Raw genomic sequence first — 22,647 nt, 5'->3', positions numbered from 1 at the left:
GAGAGCTGGAGATCACGGCCTGAAGAAGCCAACAGCACAACGTCGTCTGCAAAAAGCAGAGACGCGATGCTGAGGTCCCCCAACCGGACACCCTCAACGCCTCGGCTGCACCTAGAAATTCTGTCCATAAAAATTATGAACAGAATCGGTGACAAAGGGCAGCCTTGGCGGAGTCCAACCCTCACCGGGAACGAATCCGACTTACTGCCGGAAATGCGGACCAAACTCTGGCTACGGTGATACAGGGACCGAACCGCCCTTATCAGTTGGCTCGGTACCCCGTACTCCCGAAGCACCCCCCACAGAACCTCCCGAGGGACACGGTCGAACGCCTTCTCCAAGTCCACAAAACACATGTGGACTGGTTGGGCGAACTCCCATGCACCCTCGAGGATCCTGTTGAGGGTGAAGAGCTGGTCCACTGTTCCACGGCCAGGACGAAAGCCACACTGTTCCTCCTGAATCCGAGGTTCGACCTCCCGACGGACCCTCCTCTCCAGCACCCCTGAATAGACCTTACCAGGGAGGCTGAGGAGTGTAATTCCCCTGTAATTGGAACACACCCTCCGGTCCCCCTTCTTAAAGAGGGGAACCACCACCCCAGTCTGCCAATCCAGAGGCACTGTCCCCGATGTCCACGCGATGCTGTAGAGACGTGTCAGCCATGACAGCCCCACAACATCCAGAGCCCTTAAGAAATCCGTGCGGATCTCATCCACCCCCGGGGCCTTGCCACCGAGGAGTTTTTTAACTACCTCAGTGACTTCAACCCCAGAGATTGGAGAGTCCGCCTCAGAGTCCCCAGGCCCTGCTTCCACAATGGAAGGCGTGTCGGTGGAATTGAGGAGGTCTTCGAAGTATTCTCCCCACCGACACACGACGTCCCGAGTCGAGGTCAGCAGCACGCCATCTCCACTGTAAACAGTGTTGACGTTGCACTGCTTCCCCCTCCTGAGTCGCCGGATGGTGGACCAGAATTTCCTCGAAGCCGTCCGGAAGTCATTCTCCATGGCCTCGCCAAACTCCTCCCACGTACGGGTTTTTGCCTCAGCAACCGCCGAAGCCGCGTTCCGCTTGGCCATCCGGTACCTGTCAGCTGCCTCGGGAGTCCCGCAGGCCAAAACGGCCTGATAGGACTCCTTCTTCAGCTTGACGGCATCCCTTACCGCCGGTGTCCACCAGCGGGTTCGGGGATTGCCGCCACGACAGGCACCAATGACCTTACGGCCACAGCTCCGGTCGGCCACCTCAACAATGGAGGCGCGGAACAAGGTCCACTCGGACTCAATGTCCCCCGCCTCCCCCGGGACGTGGGAAAAGCTCTGCCGTAGGTGGGAGTTGAAGCTCTTCCTGACAGGGGATTCCGCCAGACGTTCCCAGCAGACCCTCACAGAGCGTTTGGGTCTGCCAGGTCGGACCGGCATCTTCCCCCACCATCGGAGCCAACCCACCACCAGGTGGTGATCAGTTGACAGCTCCGCCCCTCTCTTTGCCCGAGTGTCCAAAACATGCGGCCGCAAATCCGATGACACGACTACAAAGTCGATCATCGAACTGCGGCCTAGGGTGTCCTGGTGCCAAGTGCACACATGGACACCCTTATGTTTGAACATGGTGTTCATTATAGAAAATCCGTGTCGAGCACAGAAGTCCAATAATAGAACACCGCTCGGGTTCAGATCGGGGGGGGCCGTTCCTCCCAATCACGCCCTTCCAGGTCTCACTGTCATTGCCCACGTGAGCATTGAAGTCACCCAGTAGAACGATGGAGTCCCCAGAAAGAGCGCTCTCCAGCACTTCCTCCAGGGACTCCAAGAAGGGTGGGTACTCTGAGCTGCCGTTTGGTGCATAGACACAAACAACAGTCAGGACCCGTCCCCGCACCCGAAGGCGGAGGGAGGCTACCCTCTCGTTCACCGGGGTGAACCCCAATGTGCAGGCGCCCAGCCGGGGGGCAATAAGTATACCCACACCTGCTCGACGCCTCTCACCGTGGGCAACTCCAGAGTGGAAGAGAGTCCAGCCCCTCTCGAGAGGGCTTGTACCGGAACCCAAACTGTGCGTGGAGGCAAGTCCGACTATATCTAGTCGGAACTTTTCTGCCTCGCACACCAGCTCGGGCTCCTTTCCAGCCAGAGAGGTGACATTCCATGTCCCAAGAGCCAGCTTCTGCAGCCGGGGATCAGACCGCCAAGGTCCCTGCCTTTGGCCGCCGCCCAGTCGCACTGCACCCGACCCCTTTGGCCCCTCCCACAGGTGGTGAGCCCATGGGAAGGGGGACCCACGTTTCCTTTTCGGGCTGTGCCCGGCCGGGCCCCATGGGCGAAGGCCCGGCCACCAGACGCTCGCCTTCGAGCCCCGCCTCCAGGCCTGGCTCCAGAGGGGGGCCCCGGTGACCCGCGTCCGGGCGAGGGAAAACGAGATCCATTTATTTTGCTCGTCATAAGGGGCTCGTGTGAGCCGTGCTTTGTCTGGCCCCTCACCTAGGACCCGTTTGCCATGGGTGACCCTACCAGGGGCATGAAGCCCCAGACAACATGGCTCCTAGGATCATAGGGGCACGCAAACCCCTCCACCACGATAAGGTGACGACTCACGGAGGGGTGTTTGACATTATGACCTTCCGTATTCTTTGATTAACATTACACGTCGACATATTGTCGTCCGCTCCAAGGGCTTCCGATGTTCTGCGTCACAATTTTGACAGCAAACCCTGGCTCATGAATTGCCACGATCCTCCAGAATGATGGATCTTCGTCTCCCTTGGCGAGAAGCTTGAACTTCTCAGGCCAGTGAGTTTGGTAATGTCGCCCCTTTGTTTGTGTGTATATATGTACTGATATGAATGAGACCCAGGACGACAGCTGTTGTTCAAGTCTGTCTCTGTATTCAACTGGCGCCCCTTCCGCCATGACGTCACACAACCCAGCATAACATCTCTAACATCTCCCCTTTCATAGATGGTAACTTATACATGAAGATCAAAGTTAAATTCCAACATGTCTCCCCCTCTTGTCTTTACGTATCAGCGAACACTTAAACAACTCCTAACTCACATTTCAAAGAACAGTGTACAACATATAATTTCTTTTTTTTGTTTTTTTGTTACACATTTGTTTCCATCAACAACCCAATTGACCTCGAGGCCACACAGTACCCACACATCTCACAAGTCCAGTCTCTTCGGCACTCTTATAAGCCTGCCACTGGCCGTCCTGCGCCCTGGCACAGGTGTATGTAGAGGCGATCCATTCTGAGGCTGGTGGACGTCACTCTGCCCCTGCAATGTGACCTCCTGGGCGACTGTGTCAGTGTCATCATTAGTGTCAATCGCGTTGTCAGGTGGATCCCCGGGTTGGTCAGCTGGTGGGCTGTTGTGCTGCACTCCGTGCTGCCCAGGCATTGCGGCGTTACTCTCCGCAGGTCGCAGATCCACCCTGTTACGGCGGTACAGTGTCCCTTCAACATCCACCAGGTATGACCTGGGGCCCACCAGCCGTAAGCACACTCCTCTTCGCCACCTGCCCGTCCTGTCCCCAGGCAGGGGACGGACCTCCTTATGTCCTGTCCAATACACAACTCAGGCAGCTCTCTGGCCGATTTGTCATACCAGAGTTTGGCTGTCTGGTGTTTCACTCGCAGCCTGTCTGGAACCACACTCTGCTCCAAAAGTGTGTCAGCAACCGGGAGTGGCGTTCTCAGTCTGCGAGACATCAGTCTCTGCGCGGGGCTGCTCAGCATGCCTTCCGTAGGCGTATTTCTCCACTGCAAGATGGCCAGCCAAGGGTCGGTCCCCGCCCTTGCTGCCCTCTTGCACAGGCTCTTGACAATCTTCACGGCTGACTCAGCCTTCCCATTCGATTTTGGGTACCTGGGGGAGGATTTGACATGCTCAAAGTCCCAGTCTCTCGCAAACCTCCTGAACATTTCGCAGTCGAACTGGGCACCACAGTCTGTAATTACCCGGTCAGGCTGACCGTGCCGTGCAAACTGGGCCTTGCACCTCAGCACCGTGGTCTCAGCTGAAAGATCTGGGAGCAACTCTATTTCCCAGAAATCCGAATAATGATCAACCATGATCAGAAAGTCCTTGCCAGCCTGCGTGAACAGATCCATGCTGTGGATCTGCCATGGTCTTGTAGGGAGTGCATGGGACATCGTCTCCCGCTGCTGTCCGTGTGCATATTTGTTGCAGGCTGAGCACTGGCTCACATAGTCCTTGATCTCACCGTGCATGTTGGGCCAGTATAGCGTGTCTCTGGCCTGTCTATAACAGGCATCTCCTCCTACATGGCTGGCATGGATGCGTTTCAACATTTCAGCACGCAATGATTTGGGCACTATGACTCGCTGACTCTTGAAAAGCACTCCATCCTGTGCGCTGATCTCGTCCCTGATTGACCAGTATTCTCTGATTGCCAATGGAGTGTCCTCCCGGCGATCTGGCCAACCACGGAGCACGACCTCTTGCAACAGCTGAAGACTCCCATCACCCACTGTATGCAATTTTATCTGCCTCAGCCACTGGCTGGTGACGTTCAGATGCTCAGCCTGATTTATCTGTTCAGCGTCCACTTGTGCTCTCTGCATGCAGCAAACAGTTTGTTTCATATATATCTCGTGCCAGGCCCCTGCGGTGAAGCCGTGGCCCTACTCAAGGTGTCACTGATGTGCATGTCGGGCCCTGGCTTGTACACCACCTTCAGATTGTATCCCTGTAGTGTGAGCAGCATGCTCTGGAGTCGTTTGGGCGCTGAGAGGAGTGGCTTGGTGAAAATGGAGATGAGTGGCTTGTAGTCGGTTTCCGCTGTGATCTCCCCCCGCCCATACAAATAGTAATGAAATCGCTGACACGCGAACACTATGCTCAGACATTCCTTTTCGATTTGTGCATAGTTCCGCTCCGTCTGAGTAAGTGCCCGCGAAGCAAAGCTTACCGGCTGATTCTCCTGCAGTAGGCAACAGCCAAGTCCCTTCTGACTCGCGTCACTCTGTATGGTGACTGGCTTGGTCACATCGTAGTATCGCAGGATCGGGGCCAACGTGACGAGTCGCTTAATCTCCTCGACCGCTGCGTCGTGTTTTGGCAGCCAATGCCATGGGACATCTTTGTCCAACAATCTCCGTAGTGGCTCACACACCTCAAAGAGGCGTGGCATGAACCTTGCGAGGTAGGTCACAAACCCAATGAATCGCTGCACGGCCTTGGCGTCCTCGGGGTGTGGCATGTCCTGGACCGCTCTGATTTTCTCCGGGTCTGCTCTAAGGCCCTCCGCTGATAGGATGTGTCCGTGAAAGTTGACCTCTCTGACCCTGAACACTAGTTTCATTAAACTCAGTCTTAGCTTTACCTCCCTGCATCTTTGCATGAGCGCTAACAGCTTTGTATCATGGTCCCGTGTGGCTATCTCATCTGTCCCCCCACACCCCACAATCAATATGTCATCTGCTATAGGTTCTACCCCATCTAGCCCTGCCAGTAGCTCATGCTGCTTTCGCTGGCAAATCTCTGGGGCCACAGACACTCCAAACGGCAGCTTTAACCACCGCTTCCTGCCCCACGGTGTCCAGAACGTGGTGGTGTAACTGCTCTCTTTGTCTAATCTGCACTGTAGAAAGGCATCTCTTGCATCTACTCGTGTAAAGATGCGGGCCCTGGGCAGCTTGTGCAACACATCTTCAAGTGTTGGCATAATGTAGTGGGACCTCTTTAGAGCCTGATTTAATGACTTGGAATCTATGCAAATTCTCAACTTTTCTGCCTGCCTGACAATCACCATGTTGCTAATCCACTCAGTAGGCTCAGACACTGACGTTAGGTGGCCATCTGCTTCATACCTATCTAACTGGGCCTTGACTGCTTCCCTGAAGGCCACCGGGACGTTGCGTGGGGAAGCCTGCACTGGGGGTACATTAATATCTAGCTCAAAATGAACATCCCCTGGGAGTGACTCAACTGGATCGTTGAAAACATCTGCGTACGTCTGTACAAGGTGCTGTCTGGTTAATGGCCCTGAGCTGCTGTGTCCCACCATAAGAAGTCCTTCTGGGATGGTGAAGTGCACCAAGCCTAGCCGCTCACTCGTTTCGCCTGACAACAGAGGTCTCTGTCCACTTCTCACTATTTCGAACCGTAGCCTGTGTACTCTTCCCTTCACGACGCACTTTGTGCGGAATATGCCCGTGGATTGCATGGATTGGCCTGAATACAATACTAGCCTGGTCTGACTAGGTAGTAGCTTTGCCCCAGGGTCAAGTCTCCTCATGTCTTTTATGCTCATGACATCACATGTGGCCCCCGAATCTATCTGGCACCTCTGAAACCCACCATTCATTTTTAAGTTAACAAACCATTTCTTCCCTCACCCCTGAACTGCCCCTATGCTCTCCGCTGTGTAAATGTGTGCTTCCATGTCAGACCTGTCCATGTCCTCAGGTACTTCACCGTCTGCCGCGTGTAGCTGTCTTGTGGCTTGGCCCCTCTTCATGCAAACTTTGGCAAAATGATTTGCGGTCCCACAGCTCCTACAGTTTTTTCCAAAGGCTGGGCAAAAATCACGCCCACGCCTGTGCGTGTTGCCGCAGAATCTGCACATAGCGCCGTCATATGTGTTAGGTGTCTGATTTCGAATTCTGTCCGGACGCTCCTGCCTGGGCGGGGGACGTGGCCGCGGGCCTTCCATTGTGTGCACTGTCTCCGGAGGCCTGTCCTGCGTGATTGCTTGTATCCTCGTGTCTGTTATCTCTGCCGTTGTGCATATACGTATCTATGGCCGATGCTAGTGTGAGATCTTTTTGTCTGAGCAGCCGGCGGCGCACACTTTCATCACTCACACCCAGCACCAGGCTGTCTCTGATCAAGTCCTCTTTGAGTTGTCCATACTCACATGAAGCAGCTTTCTCCCTCAGTTTCGTTACGAACACATCAATCGGCTCCCCTTCATCTTGCTTGCAGTTTCCAAAAACAAATCTCTCAAATATGACGTTTCTAGCTGGTTTGAAGTACTCCTCCAAAGCATCAAGAATAACTTTAACATCCTTCCCTTGGTCTGCCGTGAGACCCAAGTTATGCTTGTATATGTGACGACATTCATTACCCATTACTCTCCGTAGGGTTGCTGCTTGCACTGGTTGCTCTTTCTCTGATAACCCCGTTGCCAGTAAATAGTCTTCAAATTCCCCTCTGAAATTGTCCCAATTGCTTGCGAGGTCGCCGCTCATCTTCATCTCCTCCGGTGGCGGTATATTCGTTGCCATGGTGGGTGGTGTCGCTGGCCTAGCAGGTCGCTAACCGCCGTTTCGCTCATCTTTGCTTTCTGTCCGTCTGTCCCTCTTCACCTTCTTTCACTGGCCCCGCAATGAAGCACAGCGCCATCCAGCCGAACTGTGGTCGGGCCCAGTCGCTTCTGACACCATGTTTGTGTGTATATATGTACTGATATGAATGAGACCCAGGACGACAGCTGTTGTTCAAGACTGTCTCTGTATTCAACTGGCGCCCCTTCCGTCATGACGTCACACAACCCAGCATAACATCTCTAACACCCTTCCTGTGTAACCCTATTTATTCGTCATGTGTGTGTGTAGGCGTGCGTAGGCGTGCGTAGGCGTGCGTAGGTGTGCTTGCACTTTGACTTGATTGAATTTGACGGGCGAGGAGCCAGAGCTTGCAAAGGACCGTGTGTGTGTTTGTGTGTGCGTATGTGTGCGCGTGCGTGCGCCCGCGCATCCTCGTCTTTATTTTCACATTCAGACAAAGAAATACCCACAGCCCAAAAAAAATCATTTGACTCTGCGATTTATTCTTCTTCCACCATTTCGGACACAATATATACATACAAGCACGATCAACTGTTTACACCTGAGCATGCACAGCAAATAAACTGTACACGTTGAAGAGAAACATCTTGGAGAATACATTCACATTCCACTTTGAAAAAAGGCCACCCAAGAAGAACATCCAGGTCAGGTCACAGCTTCTTTATCCATCTGCTTTCCAAGGACACGTTGACCCGCCCAAGTGACGGACGGCATCGACACGCTACGCCGATTTCTGCTTACTGACGCTTACGCGTCTTCCAACAGCGGGCGGGCGTTGACCCCACGGCTTACCTTGTAATACTGAATCTGTCCACAAGAGCACACAGCAGCAAGCCATGCCAAAAGTGCCCCCCGACATGTGACTGTGGCACGTGATAAATTCATATGCAACACGACACAAGCAGAGCTGTTGGCACACAAACTTAAACGTACCAAAACCTTTGTTTGCTTTGTCGGAAAACGCCCGCGAGGCCGTCCGTATGTCTTGTCTCCGAGTAGCCTTTGCACGACGGGAGCCGGTCCTTGTGCACCGACCGCCCTCGGCCAAGGTCTGTAGGATGACACCAAACCAACCATTTCAGTGTGCACCAAAGAGAATCAGAAAACTACCCCTGCGCACTCTGAGCCCACTCCCCAATTTCACGTCAAGCGCGTTTCCTGCCATTCGACGTTACAATGCTAGCCGGCTACATGTTAGCGTTGCATTCTTGGCAGATTGAACATACTGTATCTGGCGTTAAAACAGGCATACTTGCAATTGCAATTTTCTGGTTGCGTTGCATCTACAGTTTAGCATTTCTAATTTTGACAGATATTTTGGAGGCATTTCTCTCTTCTCGTGAGGCTCTAGCACAAGACAAGACTGTCAGTGGATGCTCAAGAAAATCCCGTATTCATCCTTGTGTCCTAATAACACATTATTGCAATGCTAGGTGGCTACTTGTTCGTCATTTGAAGATGTTTTGAAAGATTTTTGATTCCAAGGCAGTTCAACATTTTCAGCATTAGACAGGGTGTCTGTGGACCCTTAAGAAATATGTTTCTGAATGATCCTTGCCATGTTAGCCCATTTGGTGGTTGCATCACACGTTTGACATTGCAATGCTAAGTGTGTGTACGTGTTTGTACTCCTTGTTTGACGAGCCCTTTTGGAGGGTTTTGCCTTCTTAGCCGTATCTTAAAAAAACATTGATTTTGAAAATGAACAGAGCATACGACATCGTGAACGTTTTTTTTAGGATTTTACATTTGTGAGAGCGTTAAGGTATCTGTCATTTGGGTGTCTGAGGATCCTTAAAAAAAGTCCTCATCTGGATTTATGTTTTCCTCAATTATCCTTGAAACAGTTCAAAGGACCTAAAAGAAGCCTAGTGAATTATTTTATTGGTATATCTCAAGTAGATCTTGGTGTTAATTCCACAATATCAACAAATGATTGGGTGGGCATGGCCCGCCCCGTGTTCACATTACTGAAGGCGAGGTCTTCAACTTGATCACAGTGGCCTTAAATAAGACTTTGGCTCATACCCTGGTTGGATGATACAGGAAGTCAAACACTTGCAAGGGCGCATTTGAAGGAATTTTGAGTGAAGTCGGTCGTTTTGTGTGTTTTCACGTTTGCCTACTCCAAACAAAAGTGGTGGCTCCATTGACGAGTGGCCGTGTGAGGTTTCAGCGTTGTGGTCGTGCTATTCTTTGAGGTGGCTGGGCGCGCCGTGCTCAGTGTGCGTGCGTCCGCCCGCTTTGCTTCAGTGGCTGCTCTCGGCCTGCTCGCTCTTATAATTGTCCACAAGGCCCACGTCCTCCACTGGGGTGAGCGCGGCCTGGTGCTGGCCTGCCGCCGCTTTGCCGTTGGCCACCAGGGCGTGCCACTCTTCGGGGTTGCAGACGGGCGTGGGCGGCTTGGCGCAAGCTTCGGTGAGCTGGGGTGGCCGCTGGGCCACATGGTTGAGCAGGATGGCCGTCTTGGTGTTGGGCGTGTTGCTGTACGTATGGCGGTATTCCTCCTCGATGTTTCGGCCCAGTTTCCAGCGCTTCCACTTCTTGGTCACCTCCGACTGAACCTGCGTACGTGCGCATTAGCCAGGGTGACAAAACGGGACGTGTCGAGGACGGAGCGGGGATAACTCACTTCTTTGTTGACAAAGCAGTACAAAATGGCCACCAGGAGGCCCTAGAGAGACAACACGGACATTCATCAATGAAATGTCAACTTGAGATCCATCCACATCTGGTCGGGATTTTGGCCTAACCATAACCCACTCCCCACTCTGAGGTGCTAGCGTACCTGGAATGAGGAAAAGAAGAGGTCAATGACCAGCTTGGTGAGACGCAAACCGATGGCGGTCTCTGTGGCCTCGTCCGTGACGTAAATAAAAACCACCTGGTGGATGCCCAGCAGAGGGATGAGGGTGAGCGTCGACTTGGCCAACCTGCGATGGAGGAGCACCACATGGTCACGTGCAAGCTTTTCCAAAGTGCCTTCCAATTGGTGCTCACCTGAACTTGTAGTCGCTGTATCTCATTTGATGCGCTCTCAGTTTGGACACCAGGATTTGGATGATGTGGATGAAGATCAGGAAGTTGATCTGCGCGAGATACGCACAGTGCGCGAGGAACACATTATGCCGCATGTTTCTTTCTGCAAATGTCCCTGCTGCACTGTCACAAAGTCAAGCGTCATTTGCGCACGCTCTCTAATTTCTTGCGATGTGACCTGTTTACTGCGTAGAGTAACTTGGTAGCGCCACACATAGCGCGGCTTCGATGGTTTCTGCGCAGTGCTGCCTATGGAGTCATCGATCAAACAAACATAAGGCATCGGTCTCCGGTAACGCACGACGGGATTGGGATCAAGGGGGAAGCACTGAAATGGGAGCTGGGCCGCTGGGCGCCGCGTCAACGCAAACACAGGAATTCCTGTGCGGTACAGCCCACTTAACGACACGATTAATGCGTGGAAAAATAGCGAGACGTGTGTGCACACGCGTGCGTGTCTCTGACGGGCCTGACATGAGAGTCGTGACAAATGGCACTTACATAAACGCTCGCAGATGACCTTTGAGGAAAAATTCTGAGCTAAGGTGTGGTCGGAGTCTGCTTTTTCTCCCGAGGGCAAACTTGAAGGAATCGTCGTCGGGATTTTCCACTACAACTCTTTGAAAAAATCACAATTTTTGGACACTCTGTATTTACGGCACGTTGTTGATTGTCGAAGGGGAGCGCTGAAGATACGCAAAATGTGATTGATCAGTTTGGACAAATGGTTTCCTTGTTGCTATGGCACACTTTGCATCGCGATGTGCAAACTCTTTGTTTCCAATTTGCCGTCTTCCAAGCATTGGTGAAAATGCAAAATGTGTCTCATGGCTGCGCTTCCAGTTGTGTGCGACTTTGGAGGTTGCGCACGAGAATTACCACAACCGCCAGCAGTATGGGCGAACGGATGATCCACCAGTAGTTCATGTTGATATTCTGGCCCCAGCACCTGGAAAAGAGCCACGGCATGATCAGCGCTCACGCGGCGCTTGTTCGCTCGCCTAAATGTTGCGTGAGATCTGAATGAGGTGCCTGCCATGCCTCCCAAAGCGCTTTAACATAATTGCCATATTTGGCTGCTTGTGACAGAGCGTGTAGAGCGCTCTAATGAGGCGTTAGATTTATCGTCAACATTGACTTTGTTTGGGAGCAAGGCAATCTGCTCGCCTGCCATCCCGTTAGTGCTTTGCTTGTTATTCCCCATCATCTGAGCTAAATTTACGACTGGGGCACTCTTTCCATTCAAGTCGAAATGATTGATTTTACAGATTTAGTTGAGCTTCTCAAAGATAGCCCACTGAGTGGCCGAAACCTTGCTAAGTTTGATTTGACTTTAGTTCATCGTAGTTTTGTCAGAGGAATTCATTGTTTGATTGAAACCTCTTTGTTTGGCCTAGTTGAAGTTAGCTTTGCATAGTCAACTCATCTTTGTGCCATTAAAATGAGCCAAATCTGTTTTTGTTTGAGTCCTTTATCTTTGTCTTGTTGGGATTGTCTTTAGTTGGGGTCGTTTTGAATGCTTAGCTGCAAAGCTCATAATTGAGTTGAGTTTTGAGCTTTGAGTTCTCTGCTCCAATTTAATTTATCTGAACGAGGTGAGGATAAGGCAATTCCGAAAATGGATGGATGGATGGATGAAGCTTTACTTTGGCTTGTTTGACTTTGCTTTACTTTTCTTTTCCTTTCTAGGAATCTATTGTAGTGTCGCTTCAAAAGACCACAAAGCACAAACGACAATGCGCCGAAACTTACTCGTGATTCTCATAGAGGTACTTAGCAATCACCCAGGGAACGAGGAATAACAACGGCGTACCTGAAAAGAAATGATTGCGACATGATTTTGAGGAGGATTACGCGTCAGACCTCTCCGGTTTGGGTTCAGCTTACCCCAGCCAATGCACAGGTAGATCTGGAAGTAATTCCTCTCTGTAAAGACAGCAATGACCAGCAGGTTGTGGAGGTAGATGCCTTCCACCAGGAGCCAGTAACTGTTGGCCAAGATGCTGTACTGCATCATGACGGCAGCCACGCGACAACTGACCGTTATCTGCCAGGCCAGAGTCAGAGTGCAGTGGCGTTAAATTGCCAGCAATCGTCACAGCAGAGACAACTGCACACCGGAGCTTGGCACACCCTTGGTGACGTGGGAGCATTTGCCCATTTCATAGGCCGCTCGTGAAGATTGTCGGGACTGACCTCATTGTTGAGCAGCAGGTCTGTGAGTGATGCCGAGGCCCGGGAGAAGCCCTGCTCCTGCGCCTGGCTCAGGTCCTGCGACGTGATGTTGGCCTCCATCAGCGCGTCTTTGATGAGGATGGACAAGGCTCTCAGGATGAAGGATGCAAACAGGTTCATGTGGATGTTATTCCTCATGCAGTGTAGCTTCCTGTCGGGTCACATCGGTGGACTTGTTCTACTTTACATCCGTCCATCTTTCATTCGTTTTCGCTCACCCTCATCAGGGTGGCTGAACATTACCTGAAGAAGATGAGAATGCTCAAAGCCAAAACCAGAGCCACCAGTGAGAGCGAGTAGCCCACGGTGTACATAATCCGGATCTGCCCGTAGTACTGCTGCAAATAGCGACACAATCGTGTCAGTTTTTGTCATTCTTTTCATTTGTCTTGGTCTGACACTGATCCCGAAGTAGAAGGATTCAGAATGAATCGGCCATGCCGCCAAGCTTGCACTTACCTGAGCGGGCCCGTTGGAGTCGCACTCGCTGGTGTTCTTCGTCGTTAGCCAGCGGCCGTTAGCGTCACACTCCTGGTACACCGAGCCGTGCTGAACTGTGCTTCCAAAGCATACACTTAGCTCAAAGTACTCCGGCTGGTTTCGCCACATTGCCGTCGCTCGTACCTTTGTGGTACCAGGGTAAATACCACGGGCACGATACGCCCACCGTCGTGTTGGGCACTCCGTCAGGCCAGCAGGCGTACTTGTCAAAGGTTCTGTTGCACACTGGCACTACAGGCGAGAATAACAAAGATGCGAGATAGCCCAGATGGCCGCGGCTGTCGGCACACATAGCTGACAGTACGACGGCGATATTTTGTTGTCATTGCTCACCGGTGCTCGGCGGGGCTTGGCTGTTGTTGTGCTCACACTCGTCCATGTACAACTTCCAGCTCTCGTGCAGCTTATCCATGATGACGGGGGGAGACATCTATATGGTGGGGGGAGGGGGGTCAAGTGATGAGCACATATGCCATACCGTTGAGAGAACCTTTGCGCTTTTATAGTCACCAAAATGAAATCCTATTAGCGACCACAAAAGCAAGAAAGCCTTCTCGCTGTGATGCAGCTTAGTTGCATGCAAAAAGGTCAACATGGTTGAAATCAACAGCTGGCTATCTCGGCTATGATTCCGGGTCCGTTGACCCACCTGGATGCTGCCGGGGACCAGGAGTATTGTGGAAAGCAGGAAGAGCCGCGACATGCCGTTTTCAAAGGGGGTGGCAAATTCACCTCATTGGAGGAGGGGGCTTATGTAGGCCGGCCGCACAACCTGGACACACACACACAGCATACATTGCCAGTGTCACGTAAGTGGAAGGAGGAAGCGTGCTACAGCCACATTGAAGGAAGCTTCGCCGGCTGCTCAGCTGCTCTCTACTCAAGAGGCCATTGTCAGCCGGAGCCGTTCCATTTCCATCCCGGCAAGAGTGTGAAGCGGTAGAACGGACCAAATCTGAAACGCTTCTGCAAAAAACACCTTGAACGTGGAAACATCTTTGGCCAAAACGTTTCAAATTTCATTCGGTTCTGGTCTTTGAGGGCGGACAGATGCGTGTAGTCGAGACCTATCCCCCGCCACCAATTCTCAGCTGTGGTTTGTTTGAACATTCTAAACAAAGGCTTGAAAATGTGCAACCGCATGGTAGCGAGACCTCAGATAGCATCTGTCCGCTTCCCTAATGGCCCGTACAGAGGAATGAGCCATAGGAAGCATTGGCTGATTACCTCTGGCGCCGACGGGCATCGGATCAACTCCAGTTGCCACGCCGTCGTCATGTATGTGCAGAATGAAGTTTAGAGGGGATGAGTTTTTCTTTTTCTTTGGCTTTTCTCGTGATCCTCGTCTCGACGGAGGAGCAGACTCATCAAAAGACGAGTAATGTGCCACGAGAAGAATGGCACTTGTGTCTCAAAACATCCTTCCCCGGCCGAGTTGTGTGACTGCCAACGGGCCTAATAAGTATTTATGGCTTTTTCCTTTGTGGATGAAAAATTCATATTCGATCAAGAAAGACAAAGCCCCGATGAATAATGCGGGACGTCGTCACCGTCTGTGCAGCATACTATATGACACGATGGCTCAGATATGAGCACAGGAAGCGGGGCAGCCGTTGGCTGCCACTGGAGTCCGGCAAGCAGGATGATTAGGGTGTGTTGCAACATGTCCTTGTGATACTGTGTCACGTTGGTGCGGTTTCCATTTGTCACTAACAAGCAAACGACATCCACGACTGGATGAATTTATGCTGCTTCCCCTTCAAGACACGCAGTCACTCCAAAAGATCACTCTTGGCTTATTCGAACGAAACAATCAGATACATTAACTTCCATTTCCCCCTCGAAGTCATGCCCATGTCATTTGGATGAAAGTTCAAATTTGACCAGATCTGATGCTAAATTCAACCGTTTTTTGAAATCCGCTTCTATTGCTATTTGCATGACCCACTTTCCGCTGTCTTGAAATCTCGTGAAATCTTGCCGGCAGGTTGCTCGCGGAGGTGGGCAAACTTTGGTGCTCAAGCATCACATTATTTTTGAAAACCAATCGCGGCCCGCCCGGTGTGGTTTGCACCCGGTGTACTTTACAAGTGGTGGCGACATGCGCGTGTTGGCGCTTTGGCAGATTTAAACTTTTGCTGCATTGTGGAATCAAAACCACCCAGCAAATTTATCCGGCAGAAAATACGGGCACACGTTTTCAGGATAAACTCTAAGCAATTCGGCGGCGAGAATGCTATCCTGGTTTTACAGTTTATCTTTTTCCAGAAGACATCGAGTGTTTGCATGTAGCTGTGATGCTTTTGGCGTTTCGGGCTGCTGCTTTGGTTCGTTTGTTTTTGCAAACTTTTAATGTTGCTGCCGACTGAATGTTTTGAATGGTCAGTCGACGTAGCGTTTGTGGAGCGAATCAACTTTTGTCATTAAGTTTTTGGCCTCGTTCTATTCAGCTGCTTGCTGTGTGTTTGTTTGTGTGTGTTTCAGCACTCCAGATGTGCTTCAGCTGAAAATGATTTCCCACTTTTTGGCTCACACAAACCTTTGTGAGCCATCTATTCATTTTTACATTGTTTCATTTACCTTGGACCTTTTCAAGTGATGGACACTCAACTTAAGCGATGTGGTTTGAATTCAATTGTTTGCAAAGAAGCTCTTTGTTTGTGTGAGTAAAACATACGCTCTTTGTGTGAGTAAAACATACGCGACACTCACTCACCTTGAGTGAACGTGGGAAATGTTGCTGAGCACGAGAATACAAGACATTGTATTATGTATTGTATGCATGTATTATCGGACAATTTGCGATGGCACTTGCTAATGACACAACACTGAACACGTGTAGGGGGATCAAGTCAAGCCCATTCACCATGATAACTATAAAAAAACAAGTTGAAATAGTCTATGAATGGCAAAGCTTTGTTTTCCATCAGATGTTCATGAAATGAATGGCCACTAAAGCAAACATGCAAAACCGTTTTTGTCAAGTGAACGTGCAAAGGCCGCGAGCCCCCTCCAAAGCTGTTTTTTTCCACAAATAAAAAAACAACCCACCATAGTACACATGGACTTTGGAGTTTAAAATGCCCCCCCCAACCCCCTCCCAACGACTAAAATAAATGTCACTTAAGATATGTCCTGGTAAATTCATAGCAAGAGCAGCAGAGAGTTGAATGAGAGAGAAACACTTGTGCTGTCACATTGAGGCGATACAGGGTGATCAATGGCTTCCCCGTCGTCATATGTAACAACCACGTAAGCTCGGCTGCCGCTCGGCCACTGCTGTCATGGCCTAATTTGGTCGCTCCGCCGGCCGGTGCTCTCGCTTGTTGGAATGGGACTTTGACTCTTGGCTGTCCGACTGACGGGGTGCGTCTGCTCTGCCGTGTTTGCAAAATATGTCACAGGCAATATTTAGTCGGTGGGCCGCTATCTTTCTACCGGGTCTTTGGCTTCATGTCGATTTGACAACGTTTTCATGAACACGAGTAACTTGTACGCAAGAAGAAGCTCTCAGTTTCCAAAAGGTCGGCAAAGCCCCGCTGTAGTGGATCGCATTTTGCCCAAACAATGCGCTTTGGGCCAAAAACGCTCGCTGTGGCTGGCAGTTCTGGCCATTATATTTTGAGTAATTTGACCTCCTCGAATCTTTGGTCTTCCTTGCATAATAAAGAAATAAATAAAGAAAGAATAAGAACAAAGAACTTGACTGATCATGTTGCTGAGCATGAGACAAAGCCAAATGTTTAGTGGCGGGCATTAACAACAACCGCTTTGAGGCAAATTGCTCCCATTTCCTGTTTGGCAAAGAAAAGGACATGAGCGGCGCTTAACCCGCCATCTCAAGTCCAAAAGCAGTAATTCTCTGTGAGGATGCACGCGTACACTCAGCCATGACCTTGTTGTTGTTTTCTCGCCGCCGTCGCCTCCTCCTCCGCTGCTGGGCACATTATTGATTTGTTTTTGTTAAGTCTCTATCGGGGTCACATCTGGCGAATGTGGGTGTCGGACATGATGCGGCCATGTGCTGCCAGCCAGCATGTGAACGAGCTCAAAGTGGGCGGCGGTTGCTGGGTCAAGGCAAGAGGTCGCAGCCGCGCAGCCGTTTAGCATCCGACATACTTTCAAACACACGTTGTTGGCCTTCTGTTGATTAACCTTATTTGCTTCGAAAAAAATTGTGGAAATTGAAATGGGACTGTCACCGTGGCAAAACGGTTCAGAGATCAAACGCTAATTTCCATATCTGCGCTTTCCAAACTGCTGAGGGCCAATAGGAAGGCCTCACTGGCCCTCAGCGCAATTGACAGCTTTGTTTCGCCTCTTGTGTAATGTTTGCAAAAATAATCAGTTGCCCTGAGGCCCTTCAGAGTTGAGCGTGGCTCGCGCAGCTGCCGCCGCTTTGCCTCAACGGAGTCAACGTTTACCCAACGGACGGCCAACTCTTCAGTCACATTCCTAGAAAAGAGAGGCTGCCAGTAGTTGCTTATTTCCCCATGTCCCATGGACTTTATGTTCACTCATCGCAAGTGACCCAACTTGGATGGCAGAATTAAACAGACGCATTAGTTTAGGTCATGGTAGTGTGCAAACACAAACGTGCGAGTGTGTGTGTGTGGGGGGGGTGGGGGGGTGTATATTACGAGTGCCTCTTGGGCAAAGCGAAAGCGTGGCGGGAGAAAAGCTAAAGCGTGTTGTGCTCGTCACTTTCCGTCACTTTCCGTCACTTTCCGCCATTTTGCTGCAATCGATTTGTGCGCCATAAATGCGCTCTGGGCTTGCAGTGCGCTAAAGAGGAAGTTGAACTCCCAAAAGGGCCCCGTGAATCATGCCGCCCACTCAGCCACACGTGAAACCAAGGCCACCGTTTGAATGGCGCCACGTGCGCTGTCGGGCGTGCGAGTGGGTGGCTGGCTCATCAGTCAGCTAATTGCATCAGGCCTCTTGGCTCTCAATTGGGTTGATTGCGCCTTGAGCGAGTTAGCGCGATGGATGTTTCCGTCAACCCAGTGACCTCTTGGCCCCCTCCCACTTGACTTGTCGGCCTGAGCGTCTAAATGCGGCCGTGACTGTGATTTGTGTGGCACGTCTCGCAAAGTACGGCGGGCTTCCCGCTTTCACTGCACCTGCGTGTATGTCAACCTCGCCGTGGCCTACTGCTGCACTTTTGCTTTGTCGCACCGGTCCCGTGAGATGTGATGCGGTGGTGTTGAAACATTTTTTTATGATGGGGTGTACGTCACTTGATGTCTTTCTCCTTCCGTGCACCGGACTTGGTCACGTCACAATTGCTGTTTTTCTGTGTTTGGCTGCTCTCCAAAGAGAACGCACTCAAGTTGCTCTCTTGTGACATTGTCTGAAGGGATGGGCCGGGCCGAGCCGAGGCAAAACCCTGAGCAAATCCCTTTGAACCTGTCCAAAATCAGGACGCTAGGGTTCGGGGTCCCGTCATCTTGATGAATGTGAGCGTTTCCCGCCGGAGTGCAAGCACCGTTTCTTCACACGGGCGGGGCGGCAGGAAGCGATGCCGCCGGCAGCCGTCCGGGCCGCGCTCAAGTGACGGAATGTTCTGGGTTCCGTATCTGCTTCTGGTACCACGACAAACTGTGGGCTACAGGGCGGATTAGAAATAGGGAATGATTGGCTGGGAACCAACCAGCAAAGCAGCACAACTATCATCATTTTCTTCCAGTTACTGCCTTTGTTTTTATTCCATTGAAGCCAAACCTCATAGATTGCAATGTTAAAATCAGAAGACGTGAAAGATGCAAGTACAATGTCATCACAAAAACTTGAGCCACAGCAGACGGATGTTTTTTTTCATCAAACAGAACGACGAGTAGAATGGGAAGGGGTCGGAAAGCATGCTAACTATGCTAAGCTAAGACAAAATGTTGATTAGCAAAGAAGACAAAGTGCTATAGTACAACAGAAGTCGTTTTGGAAGAACAATAAAGCGGCGGCGAGTCATCAACGGTAAATTCTGCAGAGAAAATCATGACGCCACTGCATAGCGAGCACATGCATCTGGAAATCACGTAGGAATCGCTACGTTGCGGCATAGATCAGCCACGAGAGGAGCAGGCGTCTCTAAGGTTCAAAGTAGATGACTAGAAATAGCGTTTGTAATTTCTGCAAAATTCTTTGTGTTTTTTGGCACCACATGGCAAATGTTTTCACAGTGACATTCCATCTTTGATATGGTGAGAAGGATTTTCGGACGAGCGTTAACATTGGAGCCCCAACAATGGTTTCTGGGCAAAAGTATTGGAACACCTGGCCCTTACACCTGCAGGGAGTGAAAAGTGAAAAACGTTGCTGTGCGGCAAATTCATCGAGTTGCACGCAAACGTCAAAGAATTCTGGCGAATGACCTCCCCGTCTTATCCACTGTCTTGCAAAATTTGGACCGCTGATCAGGCAGTAAGAAACACGGCGTTCATGTTTACATTCCAGTTAAAGCGCCACTTTTCTCCTTCCACGCGTGCGCTTTTATTGGCCCATCAAGAGCCGGTGGCTAATCGGGTTTCCTTCTGGGAAGGGGCGTGCGCCAGCGGCGCTTGTTTTGAAGAACTTGCACTCTACGTTCGAGGTAGATGTAATCAAGTCCAAGGTGATCCGTTTAAGGCGGCACGTGCCCGAATAAATTGTCCCCTTCAAAGGTCTGTGGGTGACACGGGATGTCGATTCTATTCGATTAGATTCCATTCCATTCGATGGGCGAGCATGAGACGTTTCCCGCACCTCAACAGGAAGAGGCAGCTTCTTATGCTTCCCTTTTTTTCAATTATGAAGAATGTCTACATGCGTATGTGTGTCAAATGAGTTTAGAAATATCTTTTGTTTTCTCTCATCATGATTGCGATTTAAAAGGCAATCATTTGTTTTGCGCTCAAAGCAATATGGAAACGTGTGGCCTGCCCTTGTTAAGCACCGAACCTATTTGGAGACGATATAAATAAAAAAAATTAAATAAGAGCAAAACTGAAGCCGGGCGAGCGGGCCAGCCTGTGCCCAGATTTGACTGGCATTCTGCTACGCTGTCATTTCCACTTGATGAATACAGTTCAGTCTGAAAATAACAAACACGAAATTTGACAAAACATTTTCCATCATGAAACAAAGTAAATTAAAAGGGAAAATTAAAAAGAACTGAAAGCGCACCATAGAAACCATAGCGGAAACGGTTTTCGTCCCATTGTGTGATTTGTGAGCGTTAGCATTTATTGCACCGGTGAAGAAGGATTGTTTGAAATTGCGCTTGACTTGATCACACAGTGTTTATTGAACGTTTTTTTATCTTGACAAATATTCCATCTTTAAAAACTGAAACGAATAAATGGGAAACAAACGAACAAACCCGCTTTCAAACTTTTTCCATCTCGCTCTCAACAATCGATATATCGTGGAAAATCCACTTCTTTTGCTTTTATATTCATTTTCTTGTGTATTTGGCATCTCCAAGAGTGTAGGAAAGTATAATCGATCCCTCCAGGTGCTGCAGAGATAATTTTATGATCTGTTTGGGGTCTATTTTGTACTCCGTTCAGTTTTCTCCGTTTTGTATTACCATATTTTCCGGAGTATAAATTGCAGTTTTTTTCATAGTTTGGTCAGGGGGGGTGCTATTTACAGTCAGGAGTGACTTATGTGTGAAATTATTAACACATTAAATCATTTCACGTTATTTTCACACTAAACCGCATGAGGGTGCTTTAGGCCTGTGGAATAATTGGAACTGCAACTGACGAAGAGTGTGACGTAAGCCACGTAGAAGAGGCTGTACTTCTATTTCCAGGATTGTTGTTTAGAAGTGACACAGAGGATGAAGATTTCGTCGGATTTAATGATTTGGAGTGACGCTGATAGTTCGATGAACTTGTTAGCATGTTATTTATACGATTGTTATTTGAATAACTCTTAATTTGTTAGGTCAGGCACATTCTCAGTTCCTTGTTTATGTGTTTATGTGACGTTCGCATACTGTACCTTCAGCCTGTTGTTGCCTATTCTATTTTTATTTTAAATTGCCTTTCAAGATGACATGTCTGTTCTTGGTGTTGGATTTTATCAAATAAATTTTCCCCAAAAATGCTACTTATACTCTGCTGTTTTTTCTTCTTTATTATGCATTTTATGGCTCAGGGATGAGAACGGCAAATGAAAAAAAACACTGAAAAGTAGCCGGGGTCTGCATGCCCCACTGGGGGGGGCTTGTGCCCCCCCCCACTTGCCGCAGGGGGCCAGGGGCAGTAGGCCCCCCTATGGGGGCCGCAGTGGGCCAGGGGCCATAGGCCCTCATTGGGGTCTGCAGGGGCCACAGGCCCCTATTGGGGGCCGCAGGGGGCCAGGGGCAACGCCCCGGAGGGGGCTCAGGGGGAAAAGCTCCCTGGAAACTCCTGGATTTTGGCAGTATAGCAACCCCAAAACCATTAATTTCATCACTCAATTTCAACAGTTTTGTTAAAAAAATATTCCTGCTTGGTGGGCTACCAAGGTGAATATAATACAGTCAAGCCTCGGTTTTCGACCACAATCCGTTCCAGAAGGCAGTACGAGAAGCGAATCGGTCGAATTCCGAATCTATTTTTCCCATTACAAATAATGGATTTTTTTTTAATCCGTTCCAAGACTTTTTTAAGCAATTTTTCATTTGCGCATTTTTGTCCGATCGCGCAACTGCAGCGCACAGCCGCCGACCACGCAACTGCACCGCGCTGGTTGCATTATTGTGACAGAGCCGTTGCTGAAATTTAGAAAATAATTTTTAAACTCCTGATGTACTTTCCAAAATTCAAGTGGACCTAAGTGCGCAGGGAGCTTAATTTTGTCCGCTCGCGCAACTGCAGCGCACCGCCAAACGCGCAAACGTAGCGCGTCGCCGACCGCGCAACTGCACCGCGCTGATCGCATTATTGTGACAGAGCCGTCGCTGAAATTTAGAAAATATTTTTAAAGTCCTGATGTACTTTCCAAAATTGAAGTGGACCTCAGTGTGCAGGGAGCTTAATTTAGTCCGATCGCGCAACCGCAGCGCGCCGGGCGCTCACTGTCGCATTGCTTTAAGAGCGTCTTTGTGTTCCGAGTTGTAAGATGACGCTGCTCTCGAGCCATGCCCATCTGAAGCAGTTCCTGATGCCATTCGACTCCCCCCCCCCATATATAAAAACAATTTTCTCAACGGATCTACACGATTCACAAAAATGATACTCCCGACGGAAAAAAACACGGAAATCCGCGGATCTGTGGAAGAGTCTCATCCCTGATGGCTGGTGCGATTTATACTCCGGAGCGATTTATAGTCCGGAAAATACGGTACTTATTTTTATCTATTACATCACTTCCGTCCGGGGCGGGACAAACCAAACAAGGTAATGGGTGTTGCCAAACGGTTTTGCAAATCCGCCATCTTTATTACTCTGAGAGACTTTGTAGTCCAAACAACACAAGGATGCCGAAGTGGAGAAATCAAAATGTTCTGTTGTTAAATGCATCAACCCACACAAATCATTTCACCGTCCCCCAACATCAGAAACTCAAAGACGTGCCTGGTCA

General features: G+C 50.0%; 1 protein-coding gene across 4 annotated transcripts in view; it reads right to left on the bottom strand.

The window, feature by feature from the left end:
- Window positions 1-7,784: 7,784 nt before the first annotated feature.
- Window positions 7,785-22,647, bottom strand: part of gcgra (glucagon receptor a) — a 55,021-nt gene continuing 40,158 nt past the window's right edge. Inside the window, exons 1-14 of one of the 4 annotated variants that reach the window (XM_037257212.1) lie at window positions 16,991-17,123; window positions 13,745-13,867; window positions 13,429-13,525; window positions 13,219-13,326; window positions 13,054-13,148; window positions 12,838-12,932; window positions 12,556-12,745; window positions 12,247-12,409; window positions 12,112-12,172; window positions 11,239-11,308; window positions 10,321-10,409; window positions 10,109-10,253; window positions 9,953-9,994; window positions 7,785-9,884 (exon numbers count right to left, since the gene is read on the bottom strand). In XM_037257212.1, the coding sequence (XP_037113107.1) occupies window positions 9,570-9,884; window positions 9,953-9,994; window positions 10,109-10,253; window positions 10,321-10,409; window positions 11,239-11,308; window positions 12,112-12,172; window positions 12,247-12,409; window positions 12,556-12,745; window positions 12,838-12,932; window positions 13,054-13,148; window positions 13,219-13,326; window positions 13,429-13,525; window positions 13,745-13,798 (1,524 nt within the window). In that variant the 5' untranslated portion in view covers window positions 13,799-13,867; window positions 16,991-17,123 and the 3' untranslated portion in view covers window positions 7,785-9,569. Of the gene's footprint in view, window positions 9,885-9,952; window positions 9,995-10,108; window positions 10,254-10,320; window positions 10,410-11,238; window positions 11,309-12,111; window positions 12,173-12,246; window positions 12,410-12,555; window positions 12,746-12,837; window positions 12,933-13,053; window positions 13,149-13,218; window positions 13,327-13,428; window positions 13,526-13,744; window positions 13,868-14,322; window positions 14,460-16,990; window positions 17,124-22,647 lie in introns of those variants that run through there. The other 3 variants (XM_037257211.1, XM_037257210.1, XM_037257213.1) reach the window with 3 other exon arrangements.

This window comes from Syngnathus acus, chromosome 8, assembly GCF_901709675.1.
Source record: "Syngnathus acus chromosome 8, fSynAcu1.2, whole genome shotgun sequence".
NCBI lineage: Eukaryota > Metazoa > Chordata > Actinopteri > Syngnathiformes > Syngnathidae > Syngnathus > Syngnathus acus.
Note: the sequence above shows the minus strand (reverse complement) of the source record. Positions and strands in the feature narration are given on the sequence as shown.